A 16290-nucleotide genomic window follows, 5' to 3' on the forward strand; every position below is an offset into this window, starting at 1 on the left:
CCACATCTACTCAATGTTCCTTTTGCTTTGTATTAAGTCAGATGCTCATTCAATCTGGAGTTAATCTGCTGTTGGTAAAAATTTTCAAAAGTGCTTCACATTACTTTAGAAAAAATGTGATAAAAAATAACACAACTCATTCTCTCATCATGATAATGCTGTTTTATACTTACTTTGTCTCTCAAAACAACTAAATAAATTCTTCCACCAGAGTAACTGGTACTAAGTGGCCACTCATTCTGCAGCAGTTATTTGAGAGAATTTAAAAATCTTGCAGTAGGAGATAACAGGATGATTATAAGTATTTTAATAGGCTCATGCCCATCTTCAAAACAGATGCAGCCTCAGGTAATAGCAGATTCCGAGATTTATAACTCAAATTTGTAACTGACAGATATACATTTTGCAAGGATGTGCCCAATGTATACAACAAACATCTAAATTAAGGCTTTTATAGGTAGGTGGTCAAGTCTATGAATGTGCAATGCTGGATTTTTATAACCTATTGCCAGCTTCCATTATTACCCAATTTGTAAACCAGAAGATGTGCTGATGTATGTGGGCGGGAGCTCCAAGGACTAAGAACCAACTGGAAGGCTTGCTCATAAACAAGTTCTGAAATAAGAGCTGGCAGTGAAACAGATGATCATGTAGAGGGGCAGGGTGATTTGTGCCTGCTGACAGGGATGGGCTTAAAAAAAAAAACAAAAACCAATAGTTCAACTTCAGTTCAAGACTTTGAGATTTAGAGACCCAAAGGTTTAACGCCATATCTAAGCCAATGGTTCTCACACCTTCCCTTGCAAAAGTCACCTGGAGGCTACTTATGAAAGTGTGGATACCTGGGCCATATACCCAGAGATTCTAATTTGGGTTATGCAAGTGGCCCAAGCACCTTGCTTTTGAGAAACACTGCTCACAGCAAAGAGCAGCAGCAATCTTGGATTAAAAGGCCAAGTTGTCCAAGAAATGACACCAGTGAGGTCATTACCTACAGACAAATCTCTTAGGAGACTCCACCTTTATATGAGGAACAAAGTTATCCCCAATTAAGTTTCCTTTCCTATCTTTTTACAACTCAAAGTTTGAAATCAATGAACATTTAGTAATGATTGTACCAATTCTGAGGTAAAAGAAGAGCACCAGGGATCTGAATGCTAAAAGAAACCAATTCCTTAAGAAGTCCGTGCTACACAGAAATCTAATTTCTGTGGTGATGTTATAGAGTCATAGTGCACGGGGTCTTTTATCAATCTTTGTATGGTTTTACTTTTGTGTAGTCTTCTATATTATCTACTCTTTCCAGTTAATGTCTTAGAAGAACTGCAAAGAAGAAAGTTCGTCTATATGCTCTCTCAGGTTTTCTAGATACCAACATTTTCTGGTTTACACTGATACACAACAAAGTTGTTTATTTATTTATTTATTTTTTGGATGCTGGAGACAAACATCTTTATTAAAGATACTACCAAAATTTTGGCAAACATTTCAAAACAGATTTGTAAACATAATGCTTCCCTTTTCAACTGGCAGCACTTTGAAAAGACAATACGATAAGACAACACAACTTGAATCAACATTAGTTCAAAATCCTTATATTTTTGACCACATAACTTATGTTCCCACATGATAAAACAAATGATAGTTTAAATCAACGTCAACAGATAAACTCCATGAAATGAAAGTTTGTGCTGTTTGATGAATCACAGTATGTTATGGTTAAATATATCCGCTCTTTTTTTATATTCCTGGCTCCCAGGATGAAAAAAAATCTTTAAATATACATTTCATGTAGGTAATAGCTTCTTTGCATATCTCTCTTCAAAAAATACTTTATAGCAGTATATAAATAGGTTACCTACATGTTTAATTTTATAATTTTGCCCCAAAACTATAGATCTGTTTCATTTTCATAACATATTGATTTTGCCCAACATTAATAAAGCTGACAAACTGTTGAAATGGAAATGCTTTTGTCTTCCACAATAGAAGTAGCAATTTGACAGGAAAAAAAAAAAAAACCCTACAGTAACACTCGTCAGTTGTTTAACCTGAGCGTTTGGCCTACTGAGAGTAGCAGCTTTTTTCCTCCATGCACGCTCACATCCACACCACCTCTGCACACATACAGGTCGAGCACACGCTTTCAGACGCTGGTAGGCCACAGTATGCTTCCCATTGCTCTAACCAAGTGGGAAGCAGTGTAGCTAATGATTAACCACACTAATGTACACAACTAGCAAACACCTTAAGGCAACCATTGCAATGGGGGGTTAATTTGCAGGGCGGATATACTGTCTAGATCAAGTCAGCCTGTATGTACATATGTGTGTGCATATATATATATATACACACATACACATATGCCTTTCTATTTCTTAACCCTCCAAAACAATGTTTAAATTTTTTTTTGTATTTTGTGCAAATTTCTAAATATTCTACCATTTAAGGCAAAGAGTTTGCATTAAGAAAGGTCAGAAAATAGGCTTATGTTTATCCAAAAGCATTTCACCTTGCACATTACTGTTTTTTTTTTTTTTAAACACACATAACTTTGAAGTGTGGACATTGGATCCCCAATATCTAAAAAAAAAAAAAAATCATTTCTAATGACAAACATAAGTTTTTAGGGAAAAAATTGATTTGAAGTATAGACACTGGATCCCCAATAGCTAAAAAAAAAATTATTTCTACTGACAAACATAAGTCTTGGGGGTAGGGTGGGGCTGGGGAGAAGGGCCAGAAAAAAGCAGCTTCAAAAATGCAGGGAAGCAAAGTAAAATGGGGAAAAGAAAAAAAAAAAAAGGTAAATAACTCAAGTTTACTCGTACTGAAACTTTCAACAAGCAAAGTTTCATTTTTTTTTAGAATCTTAGAGCAACTCATTTGGAATTTTAAATAAATAAGCTTAAGTTTATTCACATCTTCTGGTCCAAGCAGAGATTTAGTGCCATGACTCTGCTTGCTGTTGGTCAAATTCACCTATTAGTCTTTTGATGTGAGCCAGCTTGTTATGAAGATACTCGCATCTGTATTTTTCTTCATGATAGTTGGGACTGGACTGCAGAGGAAAAAAACAGGGAGGAATTAGGTTGCAGAATTTGTAATACTTCCCAACTACAGGTCAGAAAATCCACAGTGATGATTCCTACCTGCTTGATCTTCTGATATTCCTGTAAGACTTCTTCGTGAACATTCTACAAAATTAAAAATTAAAATCAGAAGGGAACAACTTTTTCTTTTTTTTTTTTTAAGATTTTATTTATTTGACAGAAAAAGACACAGCAAGAGAGGGAACACAAGCAGGGAGAGTGGGAGAGGGAGAGGGAGAAGCAGGCTTCCCGCTGAACAGGGAGCCCGATGCGGGGCTCGATCCCAGGACCCTGGGATCATGACCTGAGCCGAAGGCAAACGCTTAACCATCTGAGCCACCCAGGCGCCCCAGAAGGGAACAACTTTTTCTTTTTGGCAATATAAACAGCTAAGACCCCTTCAGTAAGGGTGTCGGAAATACTGATGATGGGAATGTAAATTGGTACAATCTTTAAAGAAGGCAATTTGGCAACTGCTATCAAAATAGCAAATGCAGAACTGACTCAGCACTCCTATACTTCTCTTTCAGATTTGCTTGTGCCTGAGTGAAATGCTGTGTGTACGTTACTTGCTGTAGTATCGGTTGTAAAGCAAAACACAGTACACAAAATTTCAATGTCCGTTAATCCATAAAAAGGGATACTAAGAGGCCATTAAAAAGGGGGAAGTGCTTCATGCACTTATATAAAGTTCTCTAAGGTGCATTACATTGTTTAATGAAAAAAGTAAAGTACAGAATGATTTATACACTTTGATATTATTTGTTTAAAAGGGGAAACAGAATGATATTCTAAGAATTTCATTACTTCTAAGATGCACATTTCTTACCATTTTAAGGAGATCAGATAAATAATGTATCACAGTTTGGAACATAAGACCGTGGTGCATATTGTAATTGATGACATCTTAAATTCAATTACATATGGCACATACATGAATTTGCTTGTGTATATATACACAGACCTCTGAAAGAATACACTGGAAACCAGTACTACTGATTACCTCTAGGCTGGAGAAAATGGCTAATACTTCTGTAACCTTATGTACTATGGATTTAAGCTGTTTCCAAATGCTTACATTTATTCTGCACAACTCTATAATCACCTTATTTTATGGAGGGAGATTTTGAGGAAAGTTAGATAACTTGCCCAAGTCGCACAAATATTAAATGGTACAGCTGGGAATCAAACCCAGGCAGTCTTGCTCTGGAGCCTCCTCCTAACCACTAAGCAGTCTTTGGAGTTACATTTTAGTTTAAATATAATCATGGTACACTGGTAAATAACTAGATCTAAAAAAATAAACCCCAAACCACCATATCAAGACCTCTTGCACCCTCAAACACTAATTCCTCTGGCAAAATCTGTAACTCTAGGCAGCCTGTTTAAAGATTAAGGCCCACTAATGAAAGACACATGAGTCTTCAAGGCACAGATGCTCTCAGGCTGTTTCCCCATTGTGGGAAACCCATTCATTCTCTTACATAGATTCCTGTCAGACCAACAGTAGTAGGCCAGAATGAAGGCACCATCTATGGTTGTTAAGTGTGACAAGTTCTGTGGCCGACACAAGGAGGGAAACATTCATTTATATTAATCCTTTTGCTTGTTAACTATGAGAACAACCAGTACATGGGTCTGGCTTCTACTGGTTTGTCAGCTGTGGTAGTACTACTACTTAAAGTCGGGAAGTGAAAATAGATTAGTATGTGTTAACAGATGTCAGTCTTTGGAAGAGCTGGAGATACCAAACTTTTCTTCACTTAAACCCCAAATCTTTGTGGCACTAAACCCTGTTTATATTTTACGTCTATATCTTCCCTATCTTGTGTCAGATTGAGTTTTTGTTTTGTTTTTTTAATGTACTTGAAATAGCAATTTTGGGGAACAGCACCAGAACTAGCAGCTATAGTCTGAGTTGGCAGTGCAATCAAATATTTCAGTGAATCCCAAATTCAACTTTTTTTCCTATTTAGTTGTGTTTGCTTTTTTCTTGATACTCTATTATGTTATCGTTAAGTTAAAGCATATATTACATATTTTATACATACTATGCTATATAAAATGTTATTTTTTTCATTGTATTTACTTATGTTTGAGAACTATTTCAAATATTTAGTTTCCTAGCTAATTTTATTTTTTTTAAGATTTTATTTTTTATTTATTTATTCATGAGAGACAGAGAGAGAGAGAGAGAGAGAGGCAGAGGGAGAAGCAGGCTCCCAAGGAGCAGGGAGCCTGATGCGGCACTCGATCCCAGTCCTGACCTGAGCCGAAGGCAGACGCTTAACCATCTGAGCCACCCAGGCGCCCTATTTTTTATTTTTTTAAAGTTTTTTTTTTTTTTTTTAATTTGACAGAGACACTGCAAGAGAGGGAACACAAGCAGGGGGAGTGGGAGAGGGAGAAGCAGGCTTCCTGCCGAGGAGGGAGCCTGATGTGGGGCTCAATCCCAGGACCCTGGGATCATGACCTGAGCTGAAGGCAGCCACTTAACCGACTGAGCCACCCAGGCGCCCCTCCTAGCTAATTTTAAATGAAGACCAAAAGCTGCAGAGAGGCTGGTTTGCCAGAAGACCTGCTCTGAAGGCCAGTAGGATGCCTGGGGATGGGCCAGGCAGAGAACAAAGAAGGTAAAATATGGAAGTCAGCCTACCTAGGAGCAAACATGTTTACCTGATACTCTTTTGAGCCTGGAGAAAGCCGTTTTCGTTGCGCATCTAGTTTGATAAATCTTCTAGCTACAGTCTCCATCCTGGCATGCAAGGCCCTGTACTCATCATACTCAGCATTGAAGTCATCCTTGTAATTTTGGCGTTGCTCATAGGAGACAATAGCAATGTATTTTCTAATAAGAAAAAAGAAGATAAATGGAGACTATAGAATCAACATGATGCATAAGCCTGACATTTAAACCAAAAACTTAGAAACTGTATCCAAGCAAGTATCCTTAGACTGAATGCTGCCCCTGCCACTGTTTCCTCCCATGTCACTCCTTCAGACGACTTCCAGGTGGAATTATCCCACAGGAGAGCTTAAGACCTTCAGTGAAGGAAAGTAAATGTGAAAAAAACATGGTGGCAATGGGACTGAAGTGTGACTAGAAAACAACACTTTCACAGACTTAGCTTCCCAAACCTTTCTCTACCAAACTAATTCACTACCACACTAATGGCAGAGGCCAACCCATCTGTTACGAGTCACATGGAAACAGAAGGCCTCCGTGGGTAACATGAAACCAGGAGAGTGTTACATAGTCACTGAATGCTGAAGTCAAGGCTCCCTCTAGATCTGCTGCTTTATGAGAGGAGGTCTGTCTTTTGGCCGTTTACACGTGCTGCCAGCAAGGTGCCTCCGTCTTGTTCTCTCTACCTATTTCTTCCCACAATTGACAAGGCAAATGCATAAAATACAAAAGAGTAATTGTTTTCTTTTGAAATGAAAGACCGGAAAAAAAAGGGGGGGGGTAAAGGGGAAGGCATATTTCTCTAGTTCTTTTCAACACTAAAATATCATAGTCTGTGTAACTGAACATCAGCGTATACTATTATTCTAATTTATTTTAATAAAAATGCCATAAATCTGTTTTACTTTGGGTTGTGAATAACTTTAGGAAACTGGTGAGGGAAGGCCATTTTCCCAGAGTGTCAGTTTAGTCAGTGGTAAGCAAATTAAAACGGCATTCTAATATTAAAAACAAAGTATTATTTGTTTGTGGCTCCAGGAAGTGGGATCCCACCAGGGTCTGGCCTGGGTCTCTGTACTCTGTGTTCCTGTCCTGGAATGCAAAATTCCCTTGACTTTTTGAGATAAAAATTGAGATTTCAAAGCAATTTCAGGCAGGTAGCAGGTGCTTCACATGCCCCAGGCACGTGCATATATTCTTGACTGTGGGAAAACCTTGGAGTTCAGTCCGCTTCAAAAATGGTTTCAGATAATCTTGCCAGTTTTATTCAAAATGAGAGAGCAAAATGTCCAGTTGGAAATGTGAGAAAAGTGATGCAACTGTGCAACCTTAATGTCCTCATCAATATTTTTATTCATGCTGAGTTAGACACTGTGGAGGTTTATTTTTCTAAGTGTAACTGAGACAGCAGTAGTATGCTGATTTAAAGCGCCCTGCTGGTGTCTTTGCTGTAAAAGGAACGGGGCCAGCCAAGCAGAGAAGCAGTCCTCTCCTAGACAAGGCTGTCCTGACTGCACACCAGAGGAAGCCCAGGGCGGGGAAAAGAGGTTCCTGGGGATAAGAGTATGTAACCAAAATGGCTAAACTGCTCGTGAAACTCAGGCTTAATTTGTTATATAAAATACCCTGCTTTCTCAAAATCACAACTGAGGCTACACCCTCAGTATTTTATTTAATAATTTCCTTAGGGAAAAATACCAAAGTGGCCAACAGTTGTGTTGCTATTATAGAAGATTATTTGGTTATACTGGCATTTTAACGAAAAGCATTTCACTATTTAAAAAAAACAAAACAAAACTGTTTTGGTTCTCTAGTTGTTTCCTAATGCAGGGATGGAATAAAATTTTCTGGGGCTTGGCTATTTCACAACCACAAGTAATAGAAGTATTCTTATTATATAAAAATTAGGAATATTGTGGTTTAAGTATGACTTATTCAGAGGCTGATCATTAAGGTTTTATTGTATGTCTTTTTGGTTTTCTTATGAAACAACTGAAGTCTTTTAAGTTCTGTAATTTTGGTGTTTTTGAAAATTCAGGCTTTCTCACCATTTTAAGAAAATTTGCTGTATTAACATCAGATAGTTTTGGGATAAAATAAATTAAGCAAATAATCACAGAGGTTATACACTTTCATGATTTTTAAGAGCCAGAAACATGAGGCAAATGCAGCAACCATCCTTAGATTAGGGAGTTAAAAACAAGTTTTAAAATATAGAACGAACTGGTTAAGTTGACAAAACACAGCCACATCCTGAATCCATGGGGAAAGGGTTAGAATTATTTTTTAGTCTCCCCACATGATTTTGTCATATATAACCAGTCTGTATCACTATTACAAAAAAATGGGGAATTCAAAATCCATCACAAGAGAATGAAAGCAGAGTACTGCAGTTGTCATTTGAGGGGGGCAACTTTCACAAGACTTTTAAGGAGAAGTGGGTTTGCAAAAGGAGAGGTGGACTCTCTCATCAGTGAAGCCAGGAGCTGTCCCCCAACCCAAACCTTCCTGGGCCAATTCAGTGGTGGTTGCTTTTCAAAGATCCCTCAGAAGTCTAAAACCATACCACTTCAGATGAGAGAGGACTCAGCATGGTTTCTTGGGTTCTTTCTAGTTAAGAGATGATAACCAGCATTATGGTTTCATGCTGTATCGTTCCCCATTAAGTATAGCTTTCACATTACTGTTAAGCAAAGGTAACACATTTTAAGTATAGAATGTTCTCTCCTTTAGAAATGAACATTTTGTTGTACATGGAGGGCCGAACAGCATAGTTTAACTTTGTCTATCATGAGATGCTACTAAGAGAGAAAAAAATGTTCATACAGCTCAGAGTTCATTTTCCAGTCTACATTCAAATTATTTTGCCCATTTGTTCATTTTCAAAGCTATCCTGCAGTCAAATCTGTTTGCTCTTCTACTCTCCATTTTTCTAGGCTCTTGCAACTTAATTATTTCTTCTTACAGAAGCCTTTGAGTCTATAAAAAAGCTAGAATTATGTGTACAAGTTATAATTTCTGTGATAACCAGTTACAAAAATGTCCCCAGCTCAGCATTTAGCAACTTGTTGCCATAACAAGAGAAACACTGTAACCGGTACTAAAGTGAAATGATCAAATTTTACTATTCTCTCCTCTTAAAATTAATTCGATGGCAGAGCTTTATTTAAATGAAAATCAGTCTATCTGTACTTTGTATTAACTGTGGAGGTTTAAGCTCTTTATCAGTAATAAACTCTGTCTTCAGGGGGAACAAGTGAATGTGCATTGATAGACTGTCAGCTTTGAAGAGTCAGATCCCTGAAATCTTCCATAATCAAATGCCTGGCCTGGCCCCGGAACAAAGGACAGGCTTCTCTATACTTAAAGGCCATGGAGCAGAGCTCAGAGCAGGGGGAGGCACAACCTGCTCAGGCAGACAGGGGTGGATCTGGGACGAGCAGGCTTAATGGCAGCCTTTCAAATGCAGGGGTGGCTCGAGGACTCTATTTCTGAAACTTCTTTTCTGATTTGTGAATTATGGGAAAAGAAACTGCAAACTTTCTAAAATTAAACAGTTCTCTCCCATTGGCAGACGTCTGAACTTACATCAAATAATCTGGGAGTTCAATTGTTGAAGAAGGCTCCGTGGAGGCAGTGCAACCCTCTTTAACTCCTACAACGAAGAAAAAGATTCAGGCTTTCACCAAACAGTATGGTTATAAAATGCCTATAATTCTAAAATAGATCAGAAACATCTGGAACACTCTTCCTCCAAATCTATTCTTCCAGCTCAATAAGCAAACAGTGAGCAAGGCATACAACTGAACCCGAACAATGGAGGCCCCATGACCAGGGCCAGCAGAAGTGAGGGCAGGCATTGAGAGTGCCCTGGCTGCTGCAGTGTCTGCATAATAAAGGAATTCCATCTTAACCCAAGGTCAGTCTTCTATTCTTTCCATAACAGTTGTGGCATCTGCCCAGCAATTCAAAGACTGTGGTGGCAGATGCAGCCAGACAATGGAAGATACAAATTTTACATCAACATCTACTTTTCATAGGATTCAAACAAGGCAGATGAGACAATGAAGTCAGGTAGCAGACTGCTCTGGTCACTGTATTTTATTGCCACCCTTTTTGTATGCAGACGGTGGAAGCAGCCAAGAAGTTTTCCCGTGTCAGTTTAAAGTAATTTAAAATAGGTCATTACTGAATCACGATTTACACTTCTCCCATCTCTACATCTCATAATACTACAGATTTGTTTTTAAAAGGACAAAATAAATAAATAGAGAAATAAATAGACTGCCAGTCATTAAGGGCTATGCTGTGAAAGTATGTAAAATCCCTCAGTCAGTATTTTATTTGTGTGAATGCACCACCTTTTCCTATGGGTATGTTTAGACTTTTTATAGGGTAATTTTTTAGCATTCAGAGTAGAATTAAATAACTCAAATCCTAACCCTGCCTGTGGCAAAACATACATGTTAAATACAAAATAAAGTGAAAATTCTGTAATTTCTTAGTTTAATATTTTAAAAGACGAAGTATAGTAAATAGATTATGCAGACTCTGTGGGCTTATTGTTCATGGTTGGGCGCACGTGTGTGCGTGCGTGACTCAAGCCTGAGTCTTTTTGTTTTTACAACAGCCTGAGTCTTAAAGGAAAAGGCATTAAGTGCATCTCACCTGGCTGCTTCTTTGCTACAAACACCAGATAAATTTCAATAGCTTCAGGGGCTGTGGGTCTGGATCTCTCCTCAGTATTTTGGGATAATCTCAACTGTCTTCGAGAGGTACTACATCCTCAGTGGAGGATTCAAAGACTAGGTCTGCTTCTCCAGGCCTCCAACTCTGAGAAACACTCACACTATGCTGTAGGTCTCAACATCCTGGGACCCAATCCCCCAACACCAGCCTGATTCAGGATCACCATCTCAGGGTGGGAAGTGTGGAGGCTGGGATATAACCAGGAACATGGCTTGCTAACTCTGAACACAAGGCTTTATTACCTCTTGTCTTTTCCTGACCTGACAAATTCAAGTACAGTAGTACTCGAGGGAAAAAAGCTTACACCTACCTTTTGGGCCACTATACAGTACCATACTGATCTAAATGTTTCAACAGATAAGCTTTGATATGCAGTATATTCAATCCAGGTCAATGAAGGCACTGCACCATACTATTTTGCAAAGTTCCTCTCATGTGGTAAAAATGGTCAGTTAAATCTAAGGATTACAGACTTCCAGTATTATGGGCAAATTACAGAAAGACAACACTCCTTAAACTCTATTCATTAAATGAATAACTTTTCTAAGGTTGTATTTTCCTAGAGAATTTTGCTTTAGTTAAGCTGGGTTTGAAACTGGCAGCAATGCTAAATGATGGGCTTGAATCTTTGATGTGCTGGCATGGAGGACATTAAGTTTTAGAGGACAACTTTTTTAAAATAAGAAAAATAGAATTTTGTCCCTAGGTGTTAAAGATCATTATACCTCAGGTAAGTGGTCTTTTCTACTGATTAGCTTTATAAGCTTCTTTGCATCTCTACATATCTGGCGTTTAAAGTTTCCAAAAGCTTGAAATGGTTAGATTTTACTAATAACAATTAATACTAGTTTACTAAAACAGGGTTCTTAAAACTGAAAAAGAATTTCTTAAGCTCTATCAAGCAAATTGCCAATAGCCTTACATAAGACAAACTGCTTTCACTCTGAGTAACGATGATGTGATGGATCTGCATATGCAATCTTACCTTGCCTGTTTTATAAAGAATTTGACATTTCTCCTGTGTTAATATTAATTAAGGCAGGGGTGACCCTGTTTGTTTGGCAAAGAAGGGAAAGAATTATTTTTACCGCTAATTGTGTGTCTGGTTAAATTAGTTCAAGACTGGCATATAATAGGTCACATTGAGGTTGCACAGTACCCTGGCAGTTAAGGGAAAGAGCAACACAGTCTACCTTCTACAAGGGGGTTTCTAGAGAATAATAAAGTCATTTTCAAATGTTACCATCTTATTCTCAAATATAGAAACTGTGTTTAATAGTTGGCTAAAAAGAGACCGAAAACGACTGCTATTAAATACAAGAAAAAAAAATCTACTCAAAACCACAACACTAAGATTAATAACAGAAGGTCAATGGATAAAAAAAGCACTACTAATTACAAACAGCATAATCTCACACTCATGATGAGTTTGCTCTGCTCATTCACTGAACGCATGTTGTTGGTTTTACAAATGTAAAATATACCTTCACTGGAATCCGGACTGGAGCTGCTCAGCTTGGCAATTTCCTCTTCTCTTTTAAGGTCCTCTCCCTTTTCTTCTGTCATCTCAATGTCGTGCTTTTTAATTTGGTCCTTCTCCTTGTGTTTTTTAGACTTCTTTTTGGACTTTTTGTGAGACATTGAATGGTTTTCTTCCATAGGCTTTGGACACTTTAGTAGAACTGAACCAGGGGGTAAGGTTTCCAGAGAAGTCCTAGAGGTATATTTATCTTGCTGGTCCTCATAGATACTACTGTTTTGACTAAAACTGTCAACAGGTAGGTCTTGAGTCCCCCGGCCTTCTGGAGTGCTGGGGGAATTGGAGTTAGAGTTTATAGTCTGAGGAGGATTGGAGACGGGCAGGTAGGTTGGAGGCAGCGGTGGAGGGGTAGGGATGGCAGCAGCTGCAGGGGGCGGCAGGAGGCCCGCGGCAGATTTCTCACTGGAGGGATTCAAATGGCCATTTAATGTTGGCGGCACTCGGTTTGTCAGGTGAGATATTCGAGCTTTTTTATTCATTAAAGGATCAATGAAATCTGAATCTAAAAGCCGTTTCTGTGGGGTGGGGGAAAGAAGGAGAAAAAAAAATGAGCCAGTTTGTATGAAAACTCAACACATGCATCACTGGTTACCATATGAACAACTGAATAATTTTACTCATTCTTAAGTTTATCACCGGCGTTATGTTAACCATTCTGCAAGCTTAAGCAGGAACAAACAATCCACAAAAACAAAAGGGAAATAAATTCTCATGCCTAACAAAAAAGGAGAATCTGGCAAATATATGTTTCTTGGAGTACTTATACTTTCTGATCATATAGCTGCACCCTAGGTTTTCAAGAGACTATGCCAATTTATGTGGGCTATACCACTTCGTAGAGTATTAAATAGAGGTAACCTCCTTTCTCTGTGGGCCACAGCTGACTTAGTTATATTAAGAGAGAGGAGAAAGCAGTTTGTACCATTTCACGCTGTCAGAACTAAGAAGGGTAGATAAAGGGCAATAAAAGCCTACACTTCCTTAATCTCCTCTAATGTGCTAAGATGTTCCAGTTATGAATATTTTGGCTGTCATTTATTATTTCACCTGTCTTAAAATGGGAACAGCCAGCACCTTCAAAGTAATTTCTCTAGATATCTCCATCAGTGCTGAAATGCTATTCAATTTCTTCCCTGTAAATATATCCCTTCAGTGGATTGGAAACTAAGTCTTAATGACAAGTCCACAAAAATGATATGGAATTAATGTTTCAAAAAATTTAAAAATTATGCTAATACTAGCCCAATCCAGCAACAATATTTAAATTAAAAAGAAAATTCAGATAGTTGAAAAGTACGAAGCATATATCCAATGTAATGATGTGGCCTAAACTTCAGCTTGGAAGGAAATAATAGTTAATCATCCCATTCTGTTTTCAGATTAGCATCACTGATTTGGCAGCCATTATATAATTAGATCAGAGTATAAATAACTTCATGGAAGTTGGCATTAAAAGTGAGGATTCTATAGACAATGTACATACAAGGACAGAATTGCTTTTATTTTGTTCTTCCTCTGTTCCTCACAATAGGTTTCTAACATTTTTTGATATATAAATAGCCTTGTGCCCACAGCATGCTTACTGTTCTCCACACATCTGTCCCATCTCCCTAATCCTTGGGAGGAGGGTCCAGAGAGAGGAGCACTTTGTCAGTAGCCCTGGTGTAGAGAGGTCTTGTCCCACTGTCAGCCTCCAAACCAGGGAACCAAGGAATCTCTTGGGGGAAACTTTAAGCTGGAAGGAGTGAGGTTTAAATGGAGAATTCTGATTGGGATCTAACTGAAAAAAGTACATTAAGGAGACATGTCTGAAATTGACAAAATCTTTTATTTGCTTATTTTAGAAACATTTTTTCCCCAAGAACAGTTTTTTCAAACATGGTTCAGATAGTATTGAATATCTTCAATTTTCTGTATAATTTGAGACTGGATATGGGACTATAGGTAAGTCTTCTAGTTAGTGATCTAATGGAAAAGTAGATAATCTTATAATACAATGTAAACTTTAAATATGGACAAGCAAAGTAGATATTAAGCACTTTGACAAGCAAAGCTGTGTAGGGAAAAAGAGGTCTCGGCTGGGAGCTGGGAGCTCTGCCCTGAACTAACTAGCTATGTGACTTTGGGTAGGCAAGCTGTGCAGCTTCTCTGGGCCTCCTTTCTCTCGTGTGTAAGTCAGACCACCTGAATTACGTGGCCCCTGAGGTTCACTTCAGGGCTATGATTATCTAATTTTATGCATACCTGAGGAGAAGATGCAGCATCTCTATTAGAACATACGGGAGATTCTGAACGGCTGGTGCTGGCAGCATTCTGAGATGGATTTAGTTTTCTGTAAAGGATACACAAGTTCCAGTTATGGAAAGAACTGTCAAGTGTTCGTGATAAAAAGCTTACCCTTGTTTCTTCCTTCTCAACACTAAAGTAACAATGACTAAAATTTTTTTTAAAGGAAAAAAAATTTACCTTGAGAGCACTGACTCTAATGACCGTCTGTCTATTTCATTGTATCCAGGCCAGTCTCTCTGAAGCTCTTTAAAAACGTAATCCTTTAGGGTATATGAGAGGTCCTTTGGATTCAGATTGGCTACCTGGTACGTGGTGTGAAAACAGAGCATTAGATCTTTTTGCCACTTCCTAACCCGAAACAGGCAACATTTTGCATTTACACTGAAAATAACTGTACCAATTGGCCCCAAAGGCACTGCTAGTTTTGCATATGCCAGATCTCAATAAATGCTGTTTGACCTCATTTGGGAAATAAAAACTTTATTTTTTTTTAATATTTTTTATTTATTTGACAGAGAGAGACACAGCAAGAGAGGGAACACAAGCAGGGGGAGTGGGAGAGGGAGAAGCAGGCTTCCTGCTGAGCAGGGAGCCCGATGTGGAACTTGATCCCAGGACCCTGGGATCATGACCTGAGCCGAAGGCAGACGCCCAACGACTGAGCCACCCAGGTGCCCCGGGAAATAAAAACTTTATATAAGTAGCTAAATATTTTTTCCCTGAACATCCACTGTATGTCATATTTCTATTCAAACAGCCTACATTAGGCAAAAAGTGGAGGGAAGTTTTGTTTTTTTTTTTTACTTTTTTAAATCAAATTTAGAATCTAGTCTAAGGAGTGATTAAGAGCTTCATTTTTTACTTCTGGTCATTAATGCCATTACTTTTGAACCACAGTAAAAATCCTTGATCATTTGTATTAAGTAGAAACCAAACAGTGCCCAAATGCTAGGTTATAAACATTCCTTTCAGCTATCAGCCAAAATTATCTCCATAAATAGTATCAATTCTGATGCCCTTGTCTGTCATTTTCTTGGCTTGTAAGCCTGCTTCTTGTGGCTGCCAGTTCTCCTGAAGAACCACTTACTCAAAGTCCTTGAAATTCCCGAAAACCAAGAAAAGGAAACATACAGCAAAATAACCCCCAAATTACTGTTATTAGTCAGCCAGTTTATTCTTAAGTGTAATCTTTTCTTATCGTATAACGGCAATTCCTAGAGTGTCCAGGCCCAGATTCCATTAACAATACAAATGTATGGATTCAAGTGCCAAACCAAGAGTCATTTTTAAGGCTGGCAGAAAGGTATTCCTCCTGTCATTTCCTACTGGAATGGTCTTTTTCAATAGCTTCACTTCTTTCTGTGTCCTTTTAAAGTACTATCAAATGTATTATGACAGTTTATGCTTTTCTTACAGCTTAACATTAACGTTAATGTTGTTATAAAGTAGAAAATGGTAGGCTTAAGATTCAAATTTGCAAATACATTAGGATGAAACACAACCCGATTTCTCAAAGTGGAAAAAATACCAACAATGCTTAGCTTTCCTATTCTCCTCGGGACTACATAGACTTAACACCCCACCTCTTCTCTAGGCTTCATAATGGGACCTTCTCCTGTTTTTCTCCTCCTTCTTTCTTTGTCTTTTTTGTGCACTCTTCTGTATCCTAGGGTGCTTAGGACCTATCCTCTGCTCTTTTCTCTTCATTGTCATCATCTTCTCCTGAGACTATTTCATTTAGCCCTATGGCTTTCTTTCTTTCTCTTTTTTTCTTTACTTAAGTAATCTCTACACCCAACGTGGGGCTCGAACTCATGCTCCTCAGATCAAGAGTCGTATGTTCCTTCAACTGAGCCAGCCAGGTGCCCCAGTTCTAAAGCTTTCACTAGCTAATCTGTGCACTGCTATCTCCTAATTTATAACTCCAGCTCCAA

At 38.3% G+C, this 16290-nt stretch overlaps 1 protein-coding gene across 2 annotated transcripts in view; it reads right to left on the reverse strand.

Annotated features, from left to right (window-relative positions):
- Positions 1 to 1741: 1741 nt before the first annotated feature.
- Positions 1742 to 16290, reverse strand: part of ELL2 (elongation factor for RNA polymerase II 2) — a 69123-nt gene continuing 54574 nt past the window's right edge. The window contains exons 6-12 of one of the 2 annotated variants that reach the window (XM_027605703.2): positions 14534 to 14658; positions 14312 to 14399; positions 12012 to 12582; positions 9367 to 9433; positions 5769 to 5940; positions 3153 to 3197; positions 1742 to 3061 (exon numbers count right to left, since the gene is read on the reverse strand). In XM_027605703.2, coding sequence (XP_027461504.1) covers positions 2945 to 3061; positions 3153 to 3197; positions 5769 to 5940; positions 9367 to 9433; positions 12012 to 12582; positions 14312 to 14399; positions 14534 to 14658 — 1185 coding nt within the window. In that variant the 3' untranslated portion in view covers positions 1742 to 2944. The remainder of the gene's footprint in view (positions 3062 to 3152; positions 3198 to 5768; positions 5941 to 9366; positions 9434 to 12011; positions 12583 to 14311; positions 14400 to 14533; positions 14659 to 16290) is intronic. The other variant, XR_003522096.2, reaches the window with a different exon arrangement.

Source organism: Zalophus californianus, chromosome 5 (genome assembly GCF_009762305.2).
Source record: "Zalophus californianus isolate mZalCal1 chromosome 5, mZalCal1.pri.v2, whole genome shotgun sequence".
Lineage (NCBI taxonomy): Eukaryota > Metazoa > Chordata > Mammalia > Carnivora > Otariidae > Zalophus > Zalophus californianus.